At 39.0% G+C, this 27,543-nt stretch overlaps 1 protein-coding gene across 1 annotated transcript in view; it reads left to right on the forward strand.

Moving 5' to 3' along the window:
* Positions 1 to 27,543, forward strand: part of ice1 (KIAA0947-like (H. sapiens)) — a 49,539-nt gene that overhangs the window by 3,921 nt on the left and 18,075 nt on the right. The window contains exons 2-13 of the mRNA XM_073024363.1: positions 4,482 to 4,540; positions 5,312 to 5,346; positions 8,174 to 8,192; positions 8,805 to 8,916; positions 9,194 to 9,270; positions 9,380 to 9,417; positions 10,260 to 10,342; positions 12,191 to 12,227; positions 12,312 to 12,368; positions 13,597 to 13,689; positions 13,836 to 14,224; positions 16,433 to 21,424. Of these exons, the coding sequence (XP_072880464.1) occupies positions 4,482 to 4,540; positions 5,312 to 5,346; positions 8,174 to 8,192; positions 8,805 to 8,916; positions 9,194 to 9,270; positions 9,380 to 9,417; positions 10,260 to 10,342; positions 12,191 to 12,227; positions 12,312 to 12,368; positions 13,597 to 13,689; positions 13,836 to 14,224; positions 16,433 to 21,424 (5,991 nt within the window). The remainder of the gene's footprint in view (positions 1 to 4,481; positions 4,541 to 5,311; positions 5,347 to 8,173; positions 8,193 to 8,804; positions 8,917 to 9,193; positions 9,271 to 9,379; positions 9,418 to 10,259; positions 10,343 to 12,190; positions 12,228 to 12,311; positions 12,369 to 13,596; positions 13,690 to 13,835; positions 14,225 to 16,432; positions 21,425 to 27,543) is intronic.

Here is a 27,543-nt window from a genome sequence, read left to right on the forward strand (position 1 = left end):
TAGATGCAGCTTTCTATCTACCCAGAAGCATTAAGTTGTGTATTAGTTTGTGTTATTCTTCCATATGAATATTAAAGAACCTGAACCTTTGAGGAAAGGCAGGTTTATTAACTAATTTAACTACTAAAGCATGAAAACCCACAGGCAGGTCTGGGGTGGGTTAACATTTTAACTCTTCAATTTATGCATGGATTTGTGATATCCAGGTTATTTTTATTGCATTAAATGTAATATGAAGCATTTTAAACTTCTGTTTACGTTAAGAAATGGGCTTTGAAATTCTTCGAGGAGTCAGTCATAGAAAAGTACAGTGCAGACACAGGCCCTTCAGCCCATCTAGTCCATGCCGAACCATTTAAATTGCCTACTCTCATCAATTTGCACCGGAACCATACCCCTCCTGTACACACTTCCCTTAAACGTTGAAATCAGGCTTGTATGCACTGACACCCTCATTCCACAAGCTCACGACCCTCTGAGTGAAGACGTTTTCTCTCGTGTTCCCTTCAAACATTTTACCTTCCACTTTTAACCCTTGACCCCTGATTATAGTCCCACCCACCTCAGTGGAAAAAGCCTGCTTGCATTTACCCTATCTATACCCTCATAATTTTCTATATCTCCATCAAATTTCCACTCAATCTTCCATGTTTCAAAGAGTGAAGTCCTAACCTATTCAGTCTTTCCGTATAATTTGTGTACTCCAGTCCCGGCTACATCCTTGTAAATTATCTCTGTACTCTTTCAACTTTGTTCACATCTTTCCTGTAGGAAGGTGACCAAAACTGCACGCATTACTCCAAATTAAACCTCACTAACATCTTATTCAACTTTAACAAAACTTGCCAGCTCTTGTACTCCATACTATAATGAGTGGCACATACAAAATGCTGGAGGAATTCAGCAGGTCAGGTAGCATCTATGGAAAGGAATAAACAGTGGACATTTTGGGCTGAGACCCTTCATCGGGACTGGAAAGGAAGGGGGTAGAAGCCAGAATAAGAAGGTAGGGGGAAGGGAAGGAGTCAAAGCTAGAAGGTGATAGGTAAAGACAGGTGGGTGGGGGAGAGGGATGAAGTGAGGAGCTAGGAGGTGATAGGTGGAAAAGGGTAAGGGCTAGAGAAGAAGGAATCTGATAGGAGAGGGGAGTGGACCATGGGAGAAAGGGAACGGGGAGGGGGAAGTGATAGGCAGGTGAGAAGAGAAGAGGCAAGAGGGGAGCTGGAGTGCTAAATGGAAGAAGAGGGAAAGGGGAAAAATTACTTTAAACATTTTCTCTGTCTTTAAGTTGAAAGCAAGTATGCTGAATGGAAGAAGAAGGAAGGGGGAGGCGGAAAATTTATTTTAGACATTTTCTCTATCTTTAAATTAAAAGCAAGTAAATATCTATCAGTAATCCCACATTTTGAATATTGAGAAATATACCTGACATAATCATTATATATACCTGAAATATAATCACTATGTACTAGCTATTTACTATACTATGTAATCACTTCTAGGTACTGAATATTACTATGTATTATTTTACTAGACACATTTTGCTATGTATTGTTTTAACTAGATACTTTGTACTCTCTTAGCTGCATACTGTGGCAATTACAGAACACTTGTTTAGCTAGCAGCACTATTAGCTGAAATGTACTCCATGTATTACACTCAGCCTTTGTTTAGTAAGAGATAACGGTGGCGGACAGGATGGTACGAGCAAGAAATGTAATGTGAGGGAGGTTGTCTGGAAAAATAACCTTGGCCAGAAATAGGGCCCCAATGCGAACTGGAGAGAAATACTGGTGGCGCACCGAGAGTTAGGCAAGAGCGATTGATTAGTTAATGAATAGATGATATGCAACTAAAAATTGATTGGGTATGCTAATAAAACCGAAAATGTAACTGATAAAAATTACTATAAAGAATGCTGTACACTGGAGCTCGGTGGGCTTTCGGTGACAAGTTCATTGATTGCCTCAGCCTTTGTTTGCAAATAAAGGTTTAAATTTCTCGAAGAATTGTCTGCGTCTCCTGGTCATTTCAAGTAACCACGACATGAATTCAATCAGTCATTGCTAACAGCCCACTTCTAATAACTATTATGTCACCAATCCCAGAATAAAAGCAGGTTCTTATTGTAGATTAGTAGTACAACTGTGTTATCAGTGCTCTGTCCCAGCATCAGTGCAGCTTCAGCATCTACCGTGGTAACCAGTATTTCATGATGAATTTAGAGCTTCCTTCAGAGGGCAGAGGAACATGTATAGAATGTACTTGAAATGTTGTAGTGTGGCTTTTAGAGGAGTGAACTTCCAACATTTCTTACTTGGCTATTTCAGAAAGTTAAACCAGGCCAGGACATTCGCGGTGAAACTAAGGCATTTGGGAGTGTCATTGAACAGCGACGTAGAGGCACGAGTACATAGTGGCAGCACAGGTAGAGAGATAGGGTGTGAAAGCTATCTGGTGTGCTTACATGGTGTAAAAGTTAGAATGACATGTCACAGTTGTCTAAAATAGTGGGTAAACTGCGCATGGAATATTGTATACCATTCCGGTGGCCACACTATAGGAGAGATGTGATTAAGCTAGAGAGGGTCAACAAAAGATTCACAAGTATATTGCTTGGACTGGAGGGCTTGAGTTATAAGGAGCAATTGAATTGGCTGGGACTGTTTTCTTTGAAAGAGGCTGAAGATTGATCATTTTTAGCAGTGGTTCCCTACCTGGGGACCCCTCAGTTAATGGTAAGGGGTCCATGGCTTAAAAAAATTGGGAATTCCTGCTCTGGAGGTTTATAAAATTAAGAGGGACATGGATAGAGCAGATAGTCAAAGCCTTTTTCTTTTGAATCTAGAGGACATTGGTTTAGGGTGGGAGGAGGAAAAATTTAATGGGGATCTGAGGAGCAAGCTCTTTTAAACAGATAGCAAGGGGTACGTGGAATGAGCTTCCAGAGGAGATGGTAGACAGGAGAACTACTATAATATCTAATGAAAACATTTGGACTGGTACACAAATTGGATAGGTTTAAGGGGACTTGGGCCAAACATGAGTAAATGGGATTTGAGTACAGGTGGCCCCCATTTTTTGAACGTTTGCTTTACGACAGTTCGCTGTTACGAAAGACCTACATTAGTACCTGTTTTTGCTAACCAAAGAGGATTTTCGCTTTTATGAAAAAAAGATGCCCGCTTTATACGTGTGTTTACCCCAAGAAAGACTACAATGACCAAGAAGCCTTGTGCGGGCAGTTGTGCGCGCATACATGTACGTGCGTAGAGGTGTATGTGTGCTTGTGTGTAAGAGCCGATTTTTTTTCTCCAAATCAATTTTGGCTCGCTGTCTTCCCAATTTTGATAAGTGAAACTACACCGTACATACAATAGTTCTACTCTATATAGGCTGTATATTTATCATATCGTTCCTGCTTTTACTATATGTTAGTGTTATTTTAGGTTTCATGTGTTAGTTGGTTTGATTTGGTAGGTTTTTTTTGGGTCTGGGAACGCTCAAAAATTTTTCCCATATAAATTAATGGTAATTGCTTCTTCGCTTTATGACATTTCGGCTTATAAACAGTTTCATAGGAACGTTCTACCTTCGAATAGTGGGAAAAACCTGTAAATACATCTTAGTCAGCATAGAAAAGTTGGGCTAAAGGGCCTTTTCAGTGCTGAATCACGCTGTGAATCTATGATTTAATTTGACTAAAGAGCCAAAGTATACTAACAGTGTGCTCCTGATTATTTGAGGTACTTTCTCCACAAGCTTGATGGTCAAAAGATTTATTACTTCTGGTGATACAATACTTCATCAGTTGAAGGAAATATGAATAGAATCAGGAAATATATTTTATTTGAAGTTTCTACAATGTATACTGTTTAGTTCCTGAATTTCTTTAAATCATCATTTCATTTCAGTATCAAAATATTGAACGTCGGTAAGCCTGGGGTAAATTATGTAGAGAGCTGCATTCCCCAAAAAATGTTTACTGGAAGGTCCTGGTGAACTGGGGCCCTGGTTAATTTTCATGGAGGGTAAAGAGCGTTTTAGTGTTGAGCTTCGAGGTATTCTGATGTTTAAATATTGATAATGTGAAGACATTATAAGCAGTAGGAACAGTTTAAGAAATTCAGCAGCAAAAGTTACAGATTTTCATCAGTTTTAAGGAAATACATAGGAGTGATGGGAATGGTCTGAAATCTAGCAGCTATTCAATGGGCTGAATGTCTTGTATCATAAGAAAATATAATGTCTCATTTTGTAATTATTGTTTTAGAAAATATTAAAACATTTTTATGATTAATCTGCAAAAAGTGTGTATGTTATCTCAAACTTGTTATAAACATCAATGGTATAAGTTAGAAAACCGTTTTTTTAAGAAAATTGGACTTCAACAAGTATGACTGATCCAAAAGCATTGTCAGTAGTTGAAAAAAAATCAGTATTTTCTGCATTTTGATCTATAGCTTTTGTTTCTCTTTCAGAGTTTAAATGAATATATGGCCGCATTTATTGCACTGAAACAGAAAATCATCGACACAGAGTGAGTATGCTAAGTTATAGCTCATTGTAAAAGTAAAGAAGTGATATTTAACATCAAAAACTATCTACTATTGAACACAAACTCCACTATTTCAATCACTTCTGTATCTGAGGAGACAAGAGCCACGATTTTCAGTACCTATCTTTCAGCTGTTCATCGATATATTTGTAATACAGATGTATTTGAAACCATACCTGCTCCATTATTAAGACTGTATCCTTTCATCTCCACCATGCTGCCTAACATCCTTCCGCTGAAGTCTACATCCTTCCCTTTGTTACCTGTAAACTTGAGGTGTGCATTTGGCACATATAGGTCACCTTTATCTTACACTCTATGAAAACTTGAGCTTATCAAACACTCTGCTTAGAAATATCATAAGTCGTATAACATCAGTTTTAAAGACCTCCAATAGCATGGCCCACACTGTCTCTGTAAACTCCTCTAGACTCCTGATTTGCTGAGAATTCATGGTTCCTCCAATTCTGAACTGCTACAAATTCAGTTTAAATAATTTAACTTGTGAGTGCGTCAACATCAATAGTCTAATCTCAAGAATTTCTTACACAAGTTCTTGCCTCTTTAACTCTTTCCTCAATTAAGAGTTTCCTTGAACATCTTTTTAGGCCAACTTTAGTTAATAGTTGTGTGAAATACTTTTAAGCACTTCACTTTGTAAACAATGCTGTCTCAGATGCAAATTGTTGAAGTTGAAAAGAAAACTCATAGAAATATTTTATCTAACATTAAATATTTATTTTCTCTTTCCAGTCATGTTCTCGCAGAATATCAGAAAAAATGTGATGATATCCTTTGTACCATGCAGATATGGTGTTGCACTTTAATTTAAGAAATGTTAAAGCTTCCCTGCCTCTTTCCATCTGATCAGAATCAGGTTTATTATTACTGACATATGTTGTGAAACTTACTGTTTTGTGCATCAAATCAAATCAAGTTTAATTATCATACAGACAGACAGACATACTTTATTGATCCCGAGGGAAATTGGGTATCATTCAACTGTACTTGGATACAGTTGAACAAAACAGTGTCCCTCTGGGGCCAAGATGCAAAACATACACAGAACATTCAAAATAGCAAGCCAAAAATAAAACATTTATATAGCCCAAAACCCTGAGTGACGTCCCACAAATTGATAGTACAGTTCCTGCCAGTCCAACCTGTCGTCCTACCAATCGAACATTGGAGGGCAGCACCAGGGGAGGTCAGCCCCCAACCGAGCATGAACAACATGCTGTACTGCCTCTGGCGTCTCCTCTCCCAGCTTGAGGCCTGGTCCTCGGTACAACCAAGGCCACGCAGCTCCCACGCTGCCTGTCATGCCACCAAGGGAAAGAGGCCTCCGGTATCTTGTATTATCATTGTCCTACAGGGTCTTGTGATCACAAGAGAAACATCCAAGACAGTCACCTGCATCTGCACTCCACACCACCTTCGCGCTCCAACTCCGATGTCTCTGATGCAACTCCTCTGACACACTAGCCAGCTAATTCGATTAATGAGCGGCTCACTGATGATGTAGACCTGCAGTACGCAAAGTTCTTGGAGTCCAGTATTGATATGCAATCATAAAAAACAAGTTTAACAAAGAAAAAAGTATTTTTGGTTGGTTCCCGAGAGGCCGATGCATCCAAACACTTCGCCATCTTACCAGAAATGCAGTACAGTGCAATACATATATTATACTATGAATTATAGTAAGAAATGTATATTTAAAAATAAGCAGTGCAAAAAAGAAAGCAAAAATGGTGAGGTAGTGTTCATGGGTTCATTAATCTGATGGCAGACGAGAAGGAACTGTTCCTAAAATGTTGAGTGTGTCTTCAGCCTCCTGTATCTCCTCCCTGATAAGAAGAGCATGCTTTCTTAAATTTACAGTTTACTGTTTAATTGTCCTACACTGCTTTCAAGAGCATGGAGAGGAATTGTGGAATGGGCAGAGCTGGGGATGTGGGTGTAAGGAAGTTGTATCAAAATTCATGCATGCCTGGTGCAAAGCTGATTATTTTATTTAGCTCTGTTAATATATTCTGTCCTTTTCTCGTGTATCCATCCATCTTTGTCTTATATTATTTAGCTGTACCATTTGCCTTGATAATTTGTTCCATGACCTCAGCATTCAGGTGTTGAAGATTTTCCTGAGTTGTCCACCAGATTTTCCATTTCTGGCCTTGCGTTTTGGAGTCTGCCACATGAAATATTTTCTCTGCTTCTAAGTTGTCATCTTTTCTAAAGAAAAGAACCCCAGCCTTTTTGGTCTTCCTGACAGCTTGCAGTAATTTCTTTTTATTTCAGTATTCTTGCTAAGAATAGAATTTTGAATGCAATCTTAACAGTATTCAAAATAGTAATCAAGCATCAGTTTTTGAATCTTGATTTAGAAATCGCTTGTTTGCCTGTGTTATGGATTTGGTAATCTGCATTGCTACGTTTAATCATTTGCTCAGTCATATTTCTGGGACCTTTCGTGCTTGAATCCTTGACTCTTTTATATAAAGTATTATTTTTGTATGATTTCTAACCTTATACTGATATTCATTCAAGTGTAGTTTAGAGCAAGCTTTTGATTGATTTTTGTTCAGAAGGATATGGAATACTTATCCAAGAAAAAGTGATAGAAGCAGATTTATATTAATTTCCTGAAAGAAAGGGATAATTAGGATAAGATCAGTATTTGGGAGACAGAGGCTAACACTATTAAATGAATAGCATTCGGGGTCCAAATAACAGTTTCATATGATGTAGTATTCCTCGAAAAGTCTGCCGTTTGCATTACAACAAATGACACTTGACATTTCTTATATAGCAGATTATTGTCAAGATTTATTTGCAATGTTAATGTTCTGCAATTTTTTAAAGTTAACTTTGCAATGTGTTATTTATAATAATGTTCTTATTCAGTGTAATAGTGCAGTGAACAAGTGTAGATTGTTGGGAATGATGGTTTAAAAATTGGAATATTCATTTTGTACTTTGACTATATTGTTTGTTCAAGATTTTATTTAGACACCACAGTATATACACAGTATTAACAAAAACATTAAGTGTGAGGTGTGGTGCAGGGTTGTCATTGCCATTATGTGCCAGGTCATATGACATAGTCTCATGACCATGATTGTTCTTGGCAAATTTTTCCACAGAAATGGTTTCCCATTGCCGCCTTCTGGGCAGTGTCTTTACAAGACGGGTGACCCCAACCATTATCAAAACTCTTCAGAGATTGTCTGCCTGGTGTCAGTGGTCACATAACCAGGACTCGTGGTATGCACTGGCTGCTCATACGACCATCCCCCACCTGCTCCCATGGCTTCACGTGACCCTGATCGTGAGCTAAGCAACTGCTACACCGTGCCCAAAGGTGGCCTGCAAGCTAGTGGAGGGAAGGAGTGCCTACACATCCTTTCCAGAGACATATCTCCACTCCGCCACCCCAAGGGTACAGGGGAAATCTATCAATCATGATATCCAAAACTTCTTTAAAAAGTGTATGTGGGTACACTATATATATTATAGGTGCTTTAATATCCACTGGTTTTGTTTCTGTTCTTCTGTGTAGTGAATTCACTATGTAAGTAAACCATCAGTCTTGAGATTTTCTTAACAGATTATTACAGCTCCAGAAAACTGAAAGGTAAGGCATTTCAATATGGTTTCTGTTGTTTTCAATTAGCATAGTGTTTAGCATGACAATATTACGGCTCAGAGCATTTGAGTTCAGAGTTGAGTTATGGCATCCCCTGTAAGAAAGTTTGATTCACGTGTGTGAGGGCTTCCTCCCACAGTCCAAAGTCAGTAGTCCATTAATTCGTCATTGTAAATTGTCCTGTGATTAGGCTAAGGTTAAATCAATTGCTGGATGTTACAGCTTGTCAGGCCAGAAAGGTAATGTTCCACACTGATTCTCTAAATAAAAAATAAATAAGATGTATTATCCATTTATTTCAGAGCTAAGGATTTTTAGTGCTGCAGTTTTTTTTCCCCTTGATTGTTAGTATTCCTGGTCATTTCGTCTGATTCAAACACACTCTGGTAGATTATCTAAAGAGAAAAAGTTTACTCGCTCAGCTTGTATCCACTGACGTTGTAAAGAGTAAGAGAGAAGACTTGATTGGAAAAAGATCCAGATATGCCTTGTATGTAAAGAATTCCTTTTCATGTGGAGAATCTGGAACTTTAAAAATAAACCCTTGTTTTCATCCCATTTTGCATTGTGCTATTTCATAATTATTTTCCTCTGCTGCAGAGATCGGAAAACACTCCGCGATCAACTAGATGAGTCGTTACAGAAATTTGAACCTCTGGAAAAATGCAAAGAAGAAATGGATGCTATGAGAGTAGAACTGGAAGAAAAGAGGGTAACATGAATATATATTGGAAGCACATGGTTACTATATTGGCTTGGATTGATTAATATATCTAATTAAATCTGATATGTTTGATAATTTGGATTAATTTTTTTACTCTGAGATTGGTATATTTTTAGGATGATGGACCAAATGAATGCTGCAATAAAAGTACATATCATTGTGAGATAAAACTTAGAGTATTAACAAAAAGTGACTGACACACTACCAACTTTCCTTCCCTGCTTCTCACAATCTAATCCATTTCCTGGCATTTGTTTCTCCATAGAGTTCCATCAAGATGTACCAGCAGTCTCATTTAGAATTCAGTAAATTGGAGCAAGAGCGGATAAAAAACGATGCATTGTAAGTGCTAAGACGCCATCTTTACTGATTTTCTTATTTAAGCGTTTGTGAATTTTCATGTATTTTAGTTCTCTTATCCTTGTGTTTTCATCTTTACCTTGTATTTCAGAAACAAGAAATTGGAAATGCGGATAAAAAAGCTGGAAGGTAATTGATTTCTGAAGTTCCCCTCAGAAATGTTGTACGACGATCTTTTTCTAGCATGCTTGAATGATCAGTTTGTTATTGAAAACTATCACGCAGCACTCTGTTCCCTTGGCAAATGTCCATCTTGTCTTCTGCAAAAGCCAATAATGTGTACAGGGAATTCCAATATACAATATTGCCTTCCACTACATTTATTAAATTTAAGCAGTTCCTGTATCATGAACTATTTCTTTCCCTCATCCTGTTTACCTATAGCAAATGAATGTCATTGTTAACTTGAGAAATAATACTAGTACACATAAAAATATTCAATAGTTTCAAGATAATATAATCCGTGAATAAGTTCCATAGGAGCTGGATTTGGTCTTTCAGCTCGTGAAGTCAGCTCCCCCATTCTATCATGGGTGATTTATTATCCCTCTCAAGTCCATTCTCCTACCTTCTCCCCATAAACTTTAGCACCTTTACTAATCAAAAACCTATTAAGTTCCTCTTTAAGTATACACAATGACTTGCCTTCCACAGCAGTTTGTGGAAATAAATGCTACAGATTCACCCTCTGGCTAAAGACATTCCTCCTCATCTCAGTTCTAAACGGATGTCCTTGTATTCTGAGGTTGTGCTTTCACGTCCCAGAGATCCTACTACAGTAAGATTCCTCTCCACGTCCATCATGACGGAAAAATTATTGCATTTTCATTCAATTAAAATAGAATAATCTTGTATCAACAGTGGAGTGCATGCAATTCATCGCAATTGTGAATGAGATTTAAATTGTCTGATTGCCATGTAAACTCATTTCAACAATTTCTTGATCTTCCCCTGCCCCCATTCTAATAAAGAAACAACAAGTAAACAAAATGGAGAAATAAAGCAACTGAAGAAAGAAAAGACAGCATTGGAAAAAAATTTAAAGAAAACTCAGGTAAAAAAATAATCAGCAAATTGTATCTATAATAACATATCCTCCAAGCTGCTAAAACAGCCTTAGGAACTATTTATAAAATTTGGACCTTGCATGTGGAATTCCACATGAGCTTAAGTTGTTAAAAAAAATTTACTTGGGAATAATGGTTTTCTCAAACAATTGACTTCTGGATTTTTTTGAACTAAGATATGGAAAAGAAAATAATGTGAAATATTAGTCTAGAAGGATTAATTTCAGAAACAATTTTCTAGAGGATGGTTTCACTGAAACTTTGCTTTCTTCTAATGAAAAGGTTCTGAACTGCTGATCCACACCCCCGATCCCTCCACCAGTTCTTCCAATTATGAGGCTTTTCATTAATATAGCAGTTTGGTTTCTCAACACAAAAAAAATAAGAGCAGGAGTAGGCTAATTGTCATTCAAGCTTGTCTTGCCATTCAGTACAATCATGTCCAATCTGCCCCAGGTCTCAACTTGTTTGTGATGGTTCCACATTGTCTGAAATTCCATGATCTTTCAATTGCTTATCTAGCCCTTTGTTAAGTACCTTCAATAATCTTACCTCTACAACCCTTTGAAGGAGTAGTGACAATTCCAGAAGTTCACCACCTCCTGCAAGAAGAAATCTCTATACGATTCATTTTTAAATGATCTCACCCACCCCCTCCTTGTACTTTGTCCATTTGTTTGGGTCTCTTCCATCAATGGAAACATCTTAATTTCTACACCCTCATGCCCCATTAGGAACTTCCTATTAGGTCACTACTTATTCCAAAGAATATAGATCCAACTTCCTTAGTCTCTTGTAATAGGTTGACCTTTTATCCCAGGAATTAGCCTGGTGAGTCTCTTTTTCAGACTGCCTCCAGTGCCACCATTTCCTTTCTTAAATAAGGAGATCAAAACCACACACACTGCTCCACCTTCTATGTTTGTGACAATGCTTATCTGTTTCTAAACTGCAACGCCCTTGTGTTAAAAGCAGATTTTCTGGCTTAGCTGCTTGCTGCCTCTGGCTGCTTTTTGTGATGCTCAAAAACATGTACATCACTCATTTACAATCTCACCCCATTAAAATAGTTTCTTTTCAGTTCCTCTTACCAAAGTGCGCAACGTCAAACTTCCCCACGTTAAGTTTCATCGGCCGAGTTTTTGCACACTTTCCCAAGCATCCTGTCACAAGATAGTGATATCCTCATCACAGTGTGCTTCTGGAACTTGTGTGCGTGCGTGTGTTTTAGTGGATAGATGTATATGTCGGGAATAAATGATTGGCAATGAAGCACATCTCAGACCTGGATTGTTGGCGCTTAAACTGCTGCCTTAATTGTACTGCCCTGGATAGAAATGAAAGTTTATGTACGTCGAGCAAGAGTAAAAATGAGACCTACAGAGTCTACAGTCTAATGGCCATGGAGAGAACAGCCTGATGAACTTGCTTAAACAATCACCCAGAAGGAAAGCAACCCAAATAGCCTTGTGCTGAAAGGTCAGCGGTAAACATCGATCACAGGGAAGGGTTGTGATAACAGTCACAGCGTTCTGAACTTGATGAAGGTGTTTGGGTAACTGAGCTACAATAAAGCTCCGCTATTGCTGCAGGCACTTCGGTAATCTGACTGTCTTATTAACACAACTGCAAAAAAACAAGGTCCCAATGTCGAGCTGTGTGCGGTTAAATTTCTCTGGTAACAACTGAAAAATGATACGTAAGAGAATGATAGGATGCCACCTTTTTCCTCCAGATTTTTACCCCTTTAAGAGAAATTTTTACTGGTATTGCTTTATTGTGAAGAACCTGTACATAATTTTGAGGATGGTAATGCTGTTTTTCAAAACCAACAGGAGAAACTACTGGCTCAGCAGAAGAATGGTGTAAAAGGTAAAACCATAATGTACATTCTGAAATACATTTATGTAATTGAGTATTTAAGTGTATCATCTTAAAGTGTAATATATTTTGCAGTTTTAAAAGATACGGAGAAAAAGAAAGCTACAAATGATGCACCAAGAATAGACAAAAGTAAGTAATTTAGCATTCAAATTATTTTTCTCTTATATGTGTATAATTTTTTAAATTTTAAATTGATTTTGATCAAGTTCAATGTACTTTGTGTACTGTCAGTATGGAAAAAGCTTCACATCTTTGCTTTATTTTTAATAGGAATGTACATTGGCTGAAAATAGCCAATATGAAACAATTTCACATGTGAATATTAAGATGTATGCAAGTTTATTGGGAAAACTTTAGTAGAATCAAACTTTGAAATATTTCATTAAGGTGTTAAGATATGTATGATTTAGTGGAGAATCATCAGGTATTTTTTTGAGATTTTCCCTAAATAGAGCAATTCATAAACTGTTTATAAGACTTCCACGGAGATTGAAATGGTTGTTTCAAATGTACACATCCTTTATTTGTGCAGGATCTTCACTAAGCAAGGCAAGTTTTTTGTTTAAAAAAAAGACTAAAATTTATAATGACATGCTAATTTCCTGTTTTTTCCCTCAAAGTTCAAAGTAAATTTATTCTCAAAGTACATTGTTACCATATACAACTCTTAAGATTCATTTTCTTGTGGTTATTCATAGTAGAAACAAGAAACACGATAGAATCAATGAAAGACCACACCTGACAGGACTGATAAACAACCAATGTACAAAGACAACAAACTGCAAATTCAAAAATAAAGGAGAAAAAAAGACAAAAATAAATAAGCAATAAATATCAAGGACATGAAATGAAGAGTCCTTGAAAGTGAGTCCATGGGTTGTGGGAACAGTTTAGTGATGGGGCAAGTGAAGTTATCCCCTTTTGGTTCAAGAGCCTGACGTTTGAGGAGTAATAACTGTTTCTGGGTCTGGTGGCGTAGGTCCTGAGGCTGCTGTATCACCTTCCTGATTGTAACAGTGAGAAGAGGGCATGACTTGGACGATGGGTTCCTCGATAGATGCTGTTTTCCTGTGATAGGCCTCCTTGTAGATGTGCTCAATACTCACTTTGCAAGAGCATGATAGAAATTCAGATATGCTCTAATGGATTTCAAAAGTGGAAGCTGGCAGGGTCGACATGCCTGAACTTTTAATGTATGCTCTTCATGAACAAGTATCCCCATTGGAAATACGATGTTAGAAAATTTCTCTAGGTATTTGCAGATGGCTGTTAGATAAAGATTTTGCCATTCTGTAAAGCTTGATTAGCAAAGTTTTAAATAGCAGAAATACATATTTACCCTGCCTTGTATTGACAGATAAAGTGAAGCTGTTACTTGAAGAAATATGGACGTGCATTGAAAAGTCTGGTATCCAGGAAAAGCAGAACAAGGGAAGCACATACAGCCCAGGTACTCCGCAGGTTTTGAATTGTCTAATCCTTTCATTTAGAGGATATTACATAAGCATTCCACGCATTTGTCATTAGAATCTGAGTGAGAGTTAGAAGCAGTTTTTTAAGTTAACATTTCAAACCTTGTCTTCTATGCATTTATAGACAAGAAAACAAACTCACAGAAGAAATGCAGGACGCCCAGGAGAAATATAATTAACCTAAGTCATAGCAGTCCAGTGGAGAAGGAGTCGCCACCATCCTCATCGTTGCATCAGTCGAAGTGTGACGATCAGAGTGAGCTGGACGAGAGTCTGATTGATGAAGGACTGAAAACCAATGGAGAGGGTGCCTTCTATGATGATGAGACTGTAGCAGTGACTAAACATCAGGATTCTAATGACAGTCCAAATGTGTCAAGTAGTGATAGTGAAGATGGAGATGATGAGCAAGACGCTTTAAGCCAACAACTGCAAGAAATACTTTACTGGGCTCAACCCCTTCCACCTCAACTCTCTCCACTGCCCTGTTCATCTTCACTTTCACCCAGAAAGGCAAGTATAATCAAAATGTTGCAAGTTATTAAAGTATAAATTGATACATTTTGCAAATAAATTTCAGCAGCTATTACCTATATACAATATTTTTTCAGATCATTGGGGTGCACTGATTTTATGATGTCATACACTAAAGATTGCAGTGATGTTGTTGTAATTGATCCTCAAGCCGTTTCACCAGGGCTGTGCAGTACCATGGAAAATAGCAGTCCTGTTTGTTCTTTGTAACAATAAGGTGAAAATGTAATCATCTTGAGGTAGCACTGGATTATGAAAAGTGCGGTAGATTAAGTTGGAAGTTTCCTTTCCACGGGCTTTGATAGGGTCACATCAGCGGGTTGGGTGATAGCCTGTAATTTAGCAGTCAGGGGTTGTTATTTTGCTGGTAAATGGTAGGGAAGAAGGTCATAGTAAAGTTGAATATGGTTAGCTTTATTGTAATCTGCTTCAGCAGTGCAATAAACGAAAACCATTTGAGCAATAGTTTTCCAAATATGCTTTCCTCTACACTTTGGAATGTCGCTGTCCTGGATGAGAAGAAGGAGAGTTATAGGAAGATAGAGGAAGGCAAGAATAACATCTTGTAACCTAGGGACAAGAGTAGGCTTTGACACTAACCAAATTTGTAAATCTGCTTTGGAAAAGTTAATTGACTCAGTATAATCGGTGTTAAGGGGTGGAACTTTCCACAGTAGAATGTCCAAAATGAGATGGAGTGAAGTTGGCGAGAGAAAGAGTAAGGAAAATGTAATATCTTGTTCAAGTGTAAATATTGTGGAAAAAGAATAAATGCTGTCAGTGGATAATCTACCATTTAAAATGCCTAAGTAACAGTTACAGCAATTTATAATTGATGTGCAGAGATACATTTACAAAATTGTTACATGGAGTACTTAAAGAAGGGGTGGAAGATCCATCATTGGGGGAAACTTGATATACCTGTCCATTTTCCCCACTATCTACCATGGTTTGAAACTTGCTAATGTCGTTGTTTCTTGAAATAGACGCAGACGATTCTTCGAGAAATTTAAGCCTTTATTTGCAAACAGAAGCTGAGACAATTAATGAACGTGTCACTAATTGCCTGCTGAGCCTAGTTCACAGTATTCTTTATAGTAATTTCTTATCTTAGTTTCATTAGCATATACTTGTTCTAGTGCCTTGACTGGTTCTCACACCATCGCACAATCCTGTCTAGTCTACTCCCTGGAACACGTGTCCACCTTCCTGGCCTTGACTAGTCCCCATACCATCATACCACTCCACGATCCCGTCTACCACCGTTATCTCTACATGCTTGCTTTCACTGTTAGCTACATTCTCAAGGCACTGATGCGTTCAATAGTACAGAGGCAATACAGAGATTACATTCTGGCCAATAAATTGGATACATAGCAAATAGCAAACACAAGGCTGGTCACATAGTTCTGGCCATACGTCAAACGTTGCAACTTTATTCTCCTATACTAACCCTCTACTGAGATAGTGAGCAACTCCAAACTGCTGGCTCCAATAATTAACATTTTTGTGTCAATGTTCACTGGCTATTTAGTTGCAAAATTATCAGGCACAAATATTACTCCTTTTTCACTAAATGCATATTTCCACATTCACAGCAGTCTGAATTCTTGGAATTTCTTTCTGCTAGCTGCAGCCCTGAGACAAGATGCAAATTGTTGTGTCCCCACTTTGCTTGTTAGAATTCAGCATAGCCCTGAACATTGACACTTACCTTTGAGTCTCAGCTGCTGGAATATCCAGTGAGCCAAGTCACTGATGTAGCAAAATTGAATATCATAAAAACTGTAGATGCAGGAAATCTAAAATAAAAAATGCTGAAGACAAGCATGTGGGCAGAACAGCAAAGTTAATATTCTGTATCAAATGACCTCAGGATTCTGGTTCACGTTCTGCCTGATTCTCTGAGCACTCCCAGCATTTTCTGTTTTTCATCCTACAGTTGTAACATCAAGGTAATTGTGGAGAGGATAATGTGATATGTGCACAAGTCCTGATGAAGGATGTTGGTCTGAAATGTCAACTCTTTATTCCCTTTTATAGAAGCTGCCTAACTTAACAGAGTTCCTTCCTTGTGTTGCTGTGGATTTCCAGCATCTTCATCTGCATCTCTTGTGCTTGGGATAATGTGATGCTGTTATAAAAACAATTTAAATGCCCAAATAAATGTTTTTCATTCTTTTACAGCAAAGCATGTTCGGAGATCTGACGGATTCAAGTGATGCTGAAGGTGGTGATCTCCCTGGACGAAGCTGCAGTGGAAGTTTTCCTGAGACTGATCGGCCTGATAGCTCTATGCACACCGAGATCATGGTAACAGATCAGTCATCTACCACAGAAGCTGGCTTCTCTGAAAGTACAACTGAAACTGAGAAAAAGGATTGTACTCAGACAGGAACTGTTAACATGAATGTGCAAAGTGTGGCTGAAACTGAAACCGAAACCGGGGGTGAGGTATCGTATCCTGCTTTGATTGCCAGGGGCGTTCATTGTAGAAATGAGGACAACACTGAAGCACAACCACGACTAGAGGAAACAAGAGTGGACTCTGAAATGACCAAAACCCCAGAAATACAGAGTGCTGATGTTCTTCCTATACCCAGCTGTTTCTTTGAAGAAGATTTCTTATCTTCCGAGCACAGTTATCTTAAGGGGTGTGATGCCTCCAAATACACTGCAGTTTCCGCTCTACTTAGCCTTAAAATAATGGAACCCAGACATGAAAGGTCAAAGGTAAACAGCAATATTGAAAATGGAATAAAAACAGGTATTAACCAAGGGGACACGAAGAATCTTTTACCAGAAACCAGTTCTTGTGGACAGCTAGGTCTGACTTCGAAAGAAATGGAAGTGGAAGAAATTCATTATAAGCGTTCTACTTGTGACAGTCGAAATGAACGTACTGTAGCTTCTGTGCTGGTCTCTAATGGGCAGGACCCAAAATCAGTTGATGTGGCAAAGGGACATACAAGCAATAGCACAGTAGAAGAGGTAATTTTGCTTCCAGAGCTTAATAACACTGTGGTAAATAATGCTACTGAGGACCAATGCATTCCTAAGGAGGATATGAAGTTGGAAGAAGTTAACAGCAAAGACAAACAGTGTGCTGAAAGTACACAGATTTCACTGAGAACAACTGACGTGGAGCTTTCTCAAGCAGAGTCACCAGTAAGGGAGCAAAATCTGAAGATAATGGATATGCCACCACATGCTGACAGTCACTGTTCCATGAAGACTGGCATTTCTCAGGGCAGTTTCAAAACGTTCACCTCTGCAGGGTCAGTGATGGAGAAAACTAATTCTGCTGGTTCGGTATACCATCAAGAGAAACATGAATTTCCTCTGAATTCAGTGCCAACCTCAGATGTTGACCGGACTTGTCGTGAATTTGGAGTGAAAGAGCAAGGCAGGCTTGAGAAAATGGAGGAGGCAGCACCACCAGGAGATTTGGAGTGTCCTGTAGAAACTGGATCATCTCAGGATGAGTCAAAGAAATGTGTTTCTGTGGAGAATAAGGGAATAGAGAAGGTTAATTCTAGTAGCTTAATATCTGGTAATGAAAAAAATAAATCATCGGTGGCTTCTGTCCTGCTTAATGCCACTGAGGACTCTGTGGTAAAGAAGCAAGATGGGCTTCATAGAATGCAAGGAAATACTGTACTTGATGCTACTGAGAGTTCTGTCGTTGCTGATGTTGCCGAGGGTGGATCCAAAGACTCTGTTTGTGCTGGAGATGTATTGGGTTCTACTTCTCATAATGGACTTGCAGTATCCTCAGAACAAGAATTTATTCAACAGAGTCGATCAAGTGGAACAATAAAGGAAAAAGATAGACTCAACGGATCGGTGGAGGTGACCTCTTTCGAGTCTGATAGTCCTCTTGTAGCTGATGTCACCCAAAGCAGTTCGAAGGATGATGTTCATATTGGGAACATGGGAATGGGCTCAAGTGCTGAGAGGCCAAAAGATGAAGACATGTCTGCGTTAGTGTCATTCACTTCTCAGCAAGACAGAGCAGCATCTGCAATAATGAGTCAAGATTTTCCTAGCAAGGCAGAGGAGGCTCCTCCATTTGTTGAGGCTAATAGTTCAGTGTCACAAGTGGATGTTTTAGGCAAGAAAAAGGACTGCAGTTCCACTGAGGAGATAGAAGAAGTCACATCTCACAGATCTGCCCCTTCTCAACACACGGTGAATTCAATTCAGTCTTGCGCTGGAGAATCGCAAACGGACTCCATAATCAAAGGGGATGCTATAATTACCAAAGCAAAAGTAACATCTTTGCTTCTTGTGACTGACTCTTCTGTTGTAACTGATCTTGCTCAGGACAATTCCACAGAACGCTCTTCCACTGAAGTGCCTGACAAATACGGAAATAAGGACAACCGTTCCACATGGTCCAAATCTGTTGATGTTGCCAAATGTGCAAGGCGGCTTGATAAATGGAAAGATAGGTTAATGGAAAATAAGGAAATGGAGAGAAGTGAAATGGAGGAGATAAACAATCAAACTGTAAAGTCATTAGGGGATTATTTATCTTCTGGTCAGACTTCCCCAAGTTTTCAACCCATCTCAGATGAAAACTCAGGACCAAATGTGTCACAGAATATTGCAAGGCAGCATTTGGGGCAGGGTAGCGCTGAACCTGAGGAACATTTAAACACTGGAAAAAAACAAGATGAACCTTTTGAAAAACCGCTGCTGGAGGATGGGCATCAGCCAATTCAGAAAGCTTGTTCTCCTTCAACCCCCGTTGGTCAGGTGAACAAAGACCTTCAGGACCGTGAAGCAGGAGTCTCAACACTGATTCAGAAAATCAAGAACAGTAAGCAAAGGAACAGGAAGACTTCAAGACCCACTAAAAGAACACAGAAAGCTGTTCATCGTAATTTGGATGGTATGGGCACGACAGCTGAAATTACCACTCCAGAGAGTCAAAAGGTGGAGCCTGAAGTTCAGACTGAGAATCGCAAAATGGAATTTGGGCAACAGTGCTTCTCTGTCAATAACCATGCTACTGTTCCTTATTCAAACTTGCCTTTTGATTCTGAAAGCATTCCAGCAGCTAACAAAACAGTTTGCGATAATGAGAGCGTTACAAACGTCCGAGAGTCGACAGCTATCCATCCTGACTCCGATGAACATAAGACTGAACGGTTCACTTTGGATAAGTCGCTTAAACAAGGCTCCTGTCAAACTCCAGTGCTTTGGAAACACAGTAGTACAAATGTAAATTATGAAGCTGCAGGAAATTCTGGCAATGTAATGTCAGTAGAATGTGAAACATCAGATTTAGATAACCCTGCAAGAGAAGTTTGTGACAATGAGACTTGTTCTGAATCGAGCCATAACAATAACACGTTAGGCTGTACACAAATAGAAGATAAACATTTTACAGGAGACAATTGTAATCATAATGACCCAGCAGATACGGAAAAATCAGAAAGTTCCTCTGAAGTCTGTTCCTATCGGGATGCTAACGTTTGTACAAAAGAACACTTGAGCATCCAAATGAACAGTATTGGAATTGCAGAGCAAATACCCAATTGCACAGCAAGTATGAAAGCAGATAGTAGTTCTACAAACACGACCTTAAAAGAACCCTCTGTTTTCTTGCCTGCAATGCAAAAAGTAGATAATTCAACGCAAACAGAGTTGATATGTAATGGTTCACATGTTGTGCTCTTTGCTAGGAATAATTGGCCAGCTGCTTCAAAAACACTTTTTCAGGTGGGCTGTAATGGAGAAGATAAAGGTAAAATCCCAAAGTCAAAGAGTGTTTCTTCCCTTCTTGATGCAGCTTCAGGTGATCAGTTGCCTATTGGATCCCTGTTGATGCATGGGAAAGAAGTATTACTTGAAAGTACAAGTGAAAGCTTGGTGAATTCAAAGTCGCTTGGAACTTCAGTAAGTGATCAAACCTGCATGTCTTCAAGTAACAGGAAAATACCAAGTGTTTTGGTAGATGGAGACGCACGACAAGATGGCAATGTACAAAAGTCAAAAGTACAATCCACCTACAAAAGGCGTGCAACTTTAAGAAGGAAGAGCAAAGGTTCGAATCCCAGCAATCTGTCTATGACTGTGAATACTGATGCATCCGCTGCAGGGTTGTGCATGCAAGAAATCCATGAAGTGATGTTAGAAATGGGGCAACCTCTGCCACCTTTGCTGCTACCACTAGTCGCCACGCCTCCGCGAACCATCAGATTTACAAGAGCTCAATCCTCTCCTGCTGCAACATCCTGTGTGGCTTCTGTCTGTTCCCCTCTGGATGACTTGGTTTCTTCAAAAGAGACCTCAAAGGTAGCTTTGGATTCACCTCCATCAGATCATTTGCAGCAGAAGTCTCCTCCGGTGCATTCCCCATCCCCTTTAGAATTTGCAAGAAATGAAAGAATCCAGTCTTCTCCATTACAGTTTTGCACTACGACCCCCAAGCATGCTGTTCCTGTGCCTGGAAGACTACCTCCATCTACGTCAGCATCGGCAAATGCAACTTTACCTCAGGAGAATTCCGTAAAAATTCTGGATGCCATGTATCCCAATCTTTCTGCACGAGCACGGACTTTAAATATTCTCCGTGGTAATGTTCAGCTCAGCATGCGTGGCAGCCCTGCGGAAGGTGAGAGCCAGGCCGGGCCGGTGAATCAAATCATGGGGTTCAAAGCCATCAACTCGTCTCCAACTGCATTTGTAAAAGCAGGAAGCAATTCCAGATCAGAAGGGCCGGCAAAAGATTTGGAGCAGGAGAAGCCGGTTGATGCCACTTTGGACGCCACGGATAGATCCACACAAGACCAAAAGGTTGCCAAAAGATGTGCAGAAGATGATGTAGCAAACAGAGTTAAAAAACTGAAAACTGAAAACAGTAGTCAACACGAGGATAATGCTGATCTGATCGCCCCAAATGCGGTAGATGTTGTTGCCCAAACGGAGAAAGTTTGTGACAGTGTTGTAGAGCCAAAATCAGCAGATAAAACTGAACTTCTCTCCCAGCCTCGTGAACCTGTTAAAGCGAGTGAAGAGGCTGTCGCCAGTGCCTTAATTAAAATTACTAAATCCTGCTTTGACTTGCTCCCTGTTGTGCGCAGCCATGTGTTTGTTGGGAGTATTCCTCAGGTCCCAGTGCTTCGTGATGAAGAGAAAGAAGTGATTAGTGAATTAAATGGCAACAAGGTAAGCATGTGGGCAGTCCCATTTATAATGCTGCTGTACAGGATCCTCCCCACATTCAAGCATTGGCTTGTCTTTTGTCAAATTAGTTTTATTGCAGTAACTGATGTGTAATAAATGTAGAATGGTTCTTGAAGAAATAATTCCATAACAGGAATAGTCTCCCTGCAATCGTAAAATATAATAACATAAGAAATGGAAGCAGGAATAGCCCATTATGACTAATTACTTTTAAATCTCAGCATCACTTTCCTGTACAAATGTTCCCTTAATATCCAAAAAGATGTGAATATAATCAGCAATTGAGGCTCTGCAGTTCTTTTAAGAGAGAATTCTGAAAATTCACTGTCCTATGAAGAAATTTCTTCTCATCTGTCCTGAATGAACAACCCTTTATTGTGAAGCGGTGGCCTCTGTCTAGCCTTCTAAGAATCTTGTATGTTCTTTTCTCATTGTTCTAAACCGGAGTGTACTGTAGACCTAATTAATTTAATTTCTCCTCGTTGTACAATCCTCCCATATCCAGGACTCATCCTCGTGAACCTTTGAACTCTTTATCACATGTATATCCTTATTTAGCTAGGGAGATTAATCTTGTACACAGAATAACAGATGATGTTTTACCAGGGCCCAGTTTATTTGCAATAAGATGTTTTTACTCAAATCCTCTTATAATACACTTTCCATTTGCTGTCTTAATTGCTTGTCGATTCACTGTAGGTAATTTTTGTGGGCATCCAAGTCCCACCGAACACCAATAACTTCCATTGCCAATTTTTTTTAAAAAGTATTCCCTTCTTTGTTTTACAGTAAAGTGACTAGCCTTTCATTCTTCCCACATTATATTCCATATGCCATATTCTTGCTCATTCATTTAGCCCATCTATCTCATCCTGAATCCTCTGCATTGTCAGTGCCATCCAGCTCTGTATCAGCATGAGAAAGCGATTCATTTGGGATGAAGTGAAAAGCACCATTTAATATCCCTGCGAAAGCAGTAGACTGGTAATCCATTTGTTGTGGTTTGAAGGATGGTGCTGTTTGCAAAAACTCTTCTGCTCAATGCAAATGGCACCTACATTTCAAAATAAATTAGCTTTGCATAAATGTGAAGTTGTTAGTCAAATGCAAGTAATATTTGTTTTGATTTGTATTTCTTCTATTTTCTAAAATTATGCTTTCCAATGAAAACTTACCCAAAAATAGGCAATATATGCAGAAGAAAATATCTAATTGTTATGTATTATACTTCATTAAATGGAGCAAGACCATTATCCATTCTTTATTATAATTTTATGTCTTAATTCATTTTATCAGTCTGTTGTATTCCCATGAATTTTTCCCTTCTCAAACTGTACCAAATAACATGGAATTAAATTTTCAACAGTTTCCAGAAGTTAAAAAGCAAATAATGCTACAGGTGTGAAGAAAATATCTTGTAGTGACTATTTTCTATCAGGAAATCAAAAAGTACAAGCATTATTGTAAGTTAAACCAAGCAACCTGCCGATTATAAGATACTAAAAAATCCTTGTGCTCTATTACAAAGCCAAGTGAATCATATACTGGTGTTATACATTATTGATTTACAAAAGATCCTTTGATTGAATAGGAGATAAAGGCAGGTGGGTATAAAACTGTTAAAATCCAACATTTCTCTTTCAATGCATGGAGTTAAACTCATCTTGGAATCCTGGCAGTGGTATTCTCTGAATGCCTAAATACCAATCCCATTATCATGTCTTCCTATGCACACCTGAGCAGTCTGTGTCAGATTATACCAAAGGATGTGGCCTAGTCCTCTCAACTTTTCTATGGTTTTGTGGGCATGGCTACACGGGTTATGGGGAATGCAGTCGGCTTGCTGCTACAAAGAACTAACTTATAAGATTCCAGTTCGCCAGTGGTTAGGCTTGTGTGAATTACAACCATTTGGTAAGATACCTAGAAGAAATTAGCTACAATCCTTCCAAAAGGAGCTCCTTTAATAAAGATGAAAAGAATGTCAAAGAAAGTCAATTATTTTTTATTTGAAGTAATGTATCTGCATAAAATTTGCTTATGGTGAAGCTGCATTTTAGCAACCTCAGTTCCTAGTTCAGAATTGCTCCAGCAGATGGCAGTTATGGCCATTGTTTGTGTTTTTCTGATGTCAATTAACTCTTACTAGTAGTTTCCCTTTGCTTTATTCTCATCTTGTTTGTTCCCCGTCTATTTATATTTTTGCTTAATCTGTTCCAAGAATATTCTCCTTTCTTGTTATGTTTACATTCAATATTGTTTTATTTCTTGCAAAGATCTCTCAGCTACATCTCCCCTCAAGTACAGTGAGAGCCCATTACATTGGCATAGTTCTTGCTGCTCCTCGAGAGCATGTCTCATGAGAAAGGAACTCCTCACTCCTTTAGTCACAACATGCAAACGGTCCACCAAATCTGGGCTATGTAGGAGGGAAGGGTTACAGTAAGTTATGAGGTTGATACAGCATCCTGGGCCAAACGACATGTCCTATACTGTAATGTTCAATGTCTTACTGTTATCTTAATACATTTTCTCCCCATCTCTTCCTCCCTGCCCCACCTCATGCAAACAGATTCCACCACTTACCGACCCTAGAGACTATTAAAGTAGCCAGTTAACCAACCAAACTAGGTTTCAAGGGCGAGCATGCAAATTCTACACAGGCACCACCAGAGGTCAGGATTGAGCCCAGGTCACTGGACTTATGAGGTGACATCTCTATCAGCTCTGCCACTGTGATTGCTCCTTGTTAATCATGTCATATGTAAATTCATCTGATCTGCTTGCCTACATGACAGTTTGCACACGGTTTAATGATAATACAGAGATTAGAGCTCCTGTTCATATTGGTTATTAGCATAACCACAGCCAAAAATCTTACACGATATTTAAAATGAACTGAAATTTAGTAGGTATCAAATAGTGCATTTAGCTGTATGTTTTGATGTACATATGACAAATAAAGCTAGTCTTACAGGATTTAATAAAACTGAGATGGGAGATTATTAATAGGTTTTATGGAGAAGTTGGATTGAGGGGAATCAAAAATTGGGAAAGAATGGGAGTGATAGGCATTTAAATGAACAAAGAAGTTGAAGCCCATTCTCATCTATCGAACTGTGCAGGTTGGTTGATTTTAGCATTACATCCATTTCATATTTTATGGATTTGTACTATTTAGCTGGCATTTAGTTTTACAGGATAGAGAAAATATACATTTAAATTTGCAATAATTAGTCATTTCAATTACTTTGGATTGCTTGATGAGTAGTTTCCCATTTCCATTTTATTAAATCCTAGTGAATTAGTTTTATTTTTCATATACAGCGAACTGCACCATTTGTGTCAATGACCAACACAGTCCTAGATGGTGCTGTGGGCAGCCTGCAAGTGCAAGTATGCTTTCGAGCCAACATATCATGTCCACAACTTATTAACCCTTTGGATGTTTTAGTAAAAGGATTATTGTGAATTTTGAATATGAAGCCTTTAAGAATTTGTTGATGGTAGACACATTAAGAACAGCAGGGAGTGTGGTATTACTGATGGTTTCTCTGTTAATATCTAAAATGAGTAAAGTATTCCATCATGGATAAACCTGGACGTATTTATAAAATATTCCTAGGTTAGGGAGCCAGGGAAATAAGTATCAATTAATATAACATTTGTCATTGGCTAATTACTGGAGCCTGTGAGTATGGGCAGTGACTGAACACTTTGAATATTTTTAGATGGTGGAGAATCAGCATGGTTTCCTGAAGCATAGATTATGTTGACAATCTTGATTGTATTATTTGACATGATTATATGAGTAAATGGGGAAATGTCAATGGATATTATAGACTTCCAGAAGGCATTTTACTATGTCCCTCTCAATGGCCTGTTCACTGAAATTCAAGCTTGTGAGATTGAAGACAATTTTTAGATTTAGTTTAGGAACTGGCTGGAGACTGACGAAGGGTAATAGGCAGAAATTACCATCACTAAGATATGGCTAGAGGGGCCCACAAGACTCTCTATTGGAGCCTCAACTGTTCATCGTGTTTATTAATCATAATAATGTGAATATATTGATTTCTATTGTAGCATCAACTAAGTTTGCCAGACACAAAGATGAGTGGCTTTTTAAGCATTATGAATAACAACACTAGATTACAGGGGGAGACTAATAGATAGGTACTTTATTAATCCCAAAGGAAATTACAGTGTCACAGTAGCATTACAGGAGCACAGATATAAATATTAGAAGAGAAGTAAAAGGAATAAAAAAGTTACCTCAAACAGTCAACAACAAGAGGGATTGGTTCATCACTTCCCCAGCTATAGGTTGACTCATTATAGAGCCTAATTGCTGAGGTTAAGAATGACCTTGTATAGTGCCATTTGGAGCAGTGCAGTTGTCCTAGTCTATTACTAAATGTGCTCCTCTGTTCAGCCAAGGTGGCATGCAGAGGGTGAGAAACACTGTCCAGAATTGCTGGGATTTTCCATAGGGTCCTTTGTCCTTTGTTATACCATTGCCTCCAATGTGTCCAGTTTGACTCCTACAACAGAACCAGCCTTTCTGATCAGTTGATTGAACCAGCTGGTATTACGTGTGTTGATTCCTTTGTCCCAGCACAACACCACATAGAAGATCGTACTGGTGATAATAGACTGGTAGAACATATGAAGGAGAGGCCTGCATACTCCAAAGGACCTCATTTTCCTCAGGAAGTAGAGGTGACTCCGGCCCTTTTTGTACACAGCCTCTGTGTTGGTACTCCACTCAAGTCTGTCATCCAGGTGCACTCCCAGGTACTTGTTGGCCCTCACCATCGATAGTAACCCAGAGCAGTGCAAGTTTAGTCTTCCTAAAGTCTATCACCATCTCCTTTGTTTACTAATGTTGAGCTGCAGGTGATGCAGCTTGCACCTTTTGACAAAATCCTGCACCAGGGCCCTGTATTCATCCTCCCTTTATACACCCAGCTGTTGCTGAGTCATCAGAGAATTTCTGCAGATGACATGACTCAGTGTTGTATCTAAAGTTCAAGGTATACAGGGTAAACAGGAAGGGAGCCAATACAGTCCCTTGTGGGCCCCCACTGCTGCTTATAGCCATGTCTGACACACAGCTCTGAAGCTGCACAAAGTAGTCCATTATCCAGGATACAATGGAAGTGCCAACCTGCATTGACTGGAGCCTTTTCCCCAGCAATGAGAAATCAAAAAGCATGATCCTCTCTGTGCTGCCCTGCTTATTCAAATGAGAATAGGCTCTGTTCAGCAAGTAGATGACAGCATCGTGACTCCAATGTGCTCCTGGTAGACAAACTGCAGGGGATTGACCAGGAGTTGGAGATGAGCCGGCTCCAGCTTTTCTAGGGTCTTCATGATCTGTGAGGTCATATGAGGGGAAACCTCATTGCTCAAGGGGTCATGAGGATGTGGAATGAGCTGCCAGTGCAGGTGGTGCGTGCGAGCTCATTTTCAATATGCAGTGAGGTCTGGATAGGTACGTGGATGGTGGGGTCAGGGTGCAGGTCAGTGGGAGTAGGCAGTTTAAATGGTTGGGTGCTGATTAACTGGCCGAAGGGCCTGTTTCTGTGCTGTATTTTCTTTGACTCTATGACTATAATGGTCTAAAGTCAGATGCTGCAGATTTTTAAAGTTTCTGAAGATCTTGAAGCTCAAATAATCATTGTGAACCCTTAGAGAGAGAGGGAGGATACTGTGCTGGATTTTCACAACGTAGATAAGATATACAGATTTTTCTGAAACAGTGGATTTTACCAGAAATTTTAAATTAAAATTGATAGGAGTAGGAATTAAATTATTAATGCCTCACATTTTAACACTATTACATGCCCTTCCTTACATTTTGTGCTGTCTGAGATTCCATTAGTTACGGCAATTCAACAAGTGTATAAGAGTGGAGTAGATCAGCTGGGTAAATATGATCATGCAAAGGCAGAAAATAAATTAACTTCTGTGTGGAGCAGGGAGCAGGATGTGTGGAGGAACCAAAAGTAGGACGGTCATGTCTTCCTGTCCATGGCTCTCCCAATGATCGAGATGGTAAAGAAAATAGTTACGTAGTACACATGGAGAGAGCAGAT

Source organism: Hemitrygon akajei, chromosome 20 (genome assembly GCF_048418815.1).
Source record: "Hemitrygon akajei chromosome 20, sHemAka1.3, whole genome shotgun sequence".
Classification (NCBI taxonomy): Eukaryota; Metazoa; Chordata; class Chondrichthyes; order Myliobatiformes; family Dasyatidae; genus Hemitrygon; species Hemitrygon akajei.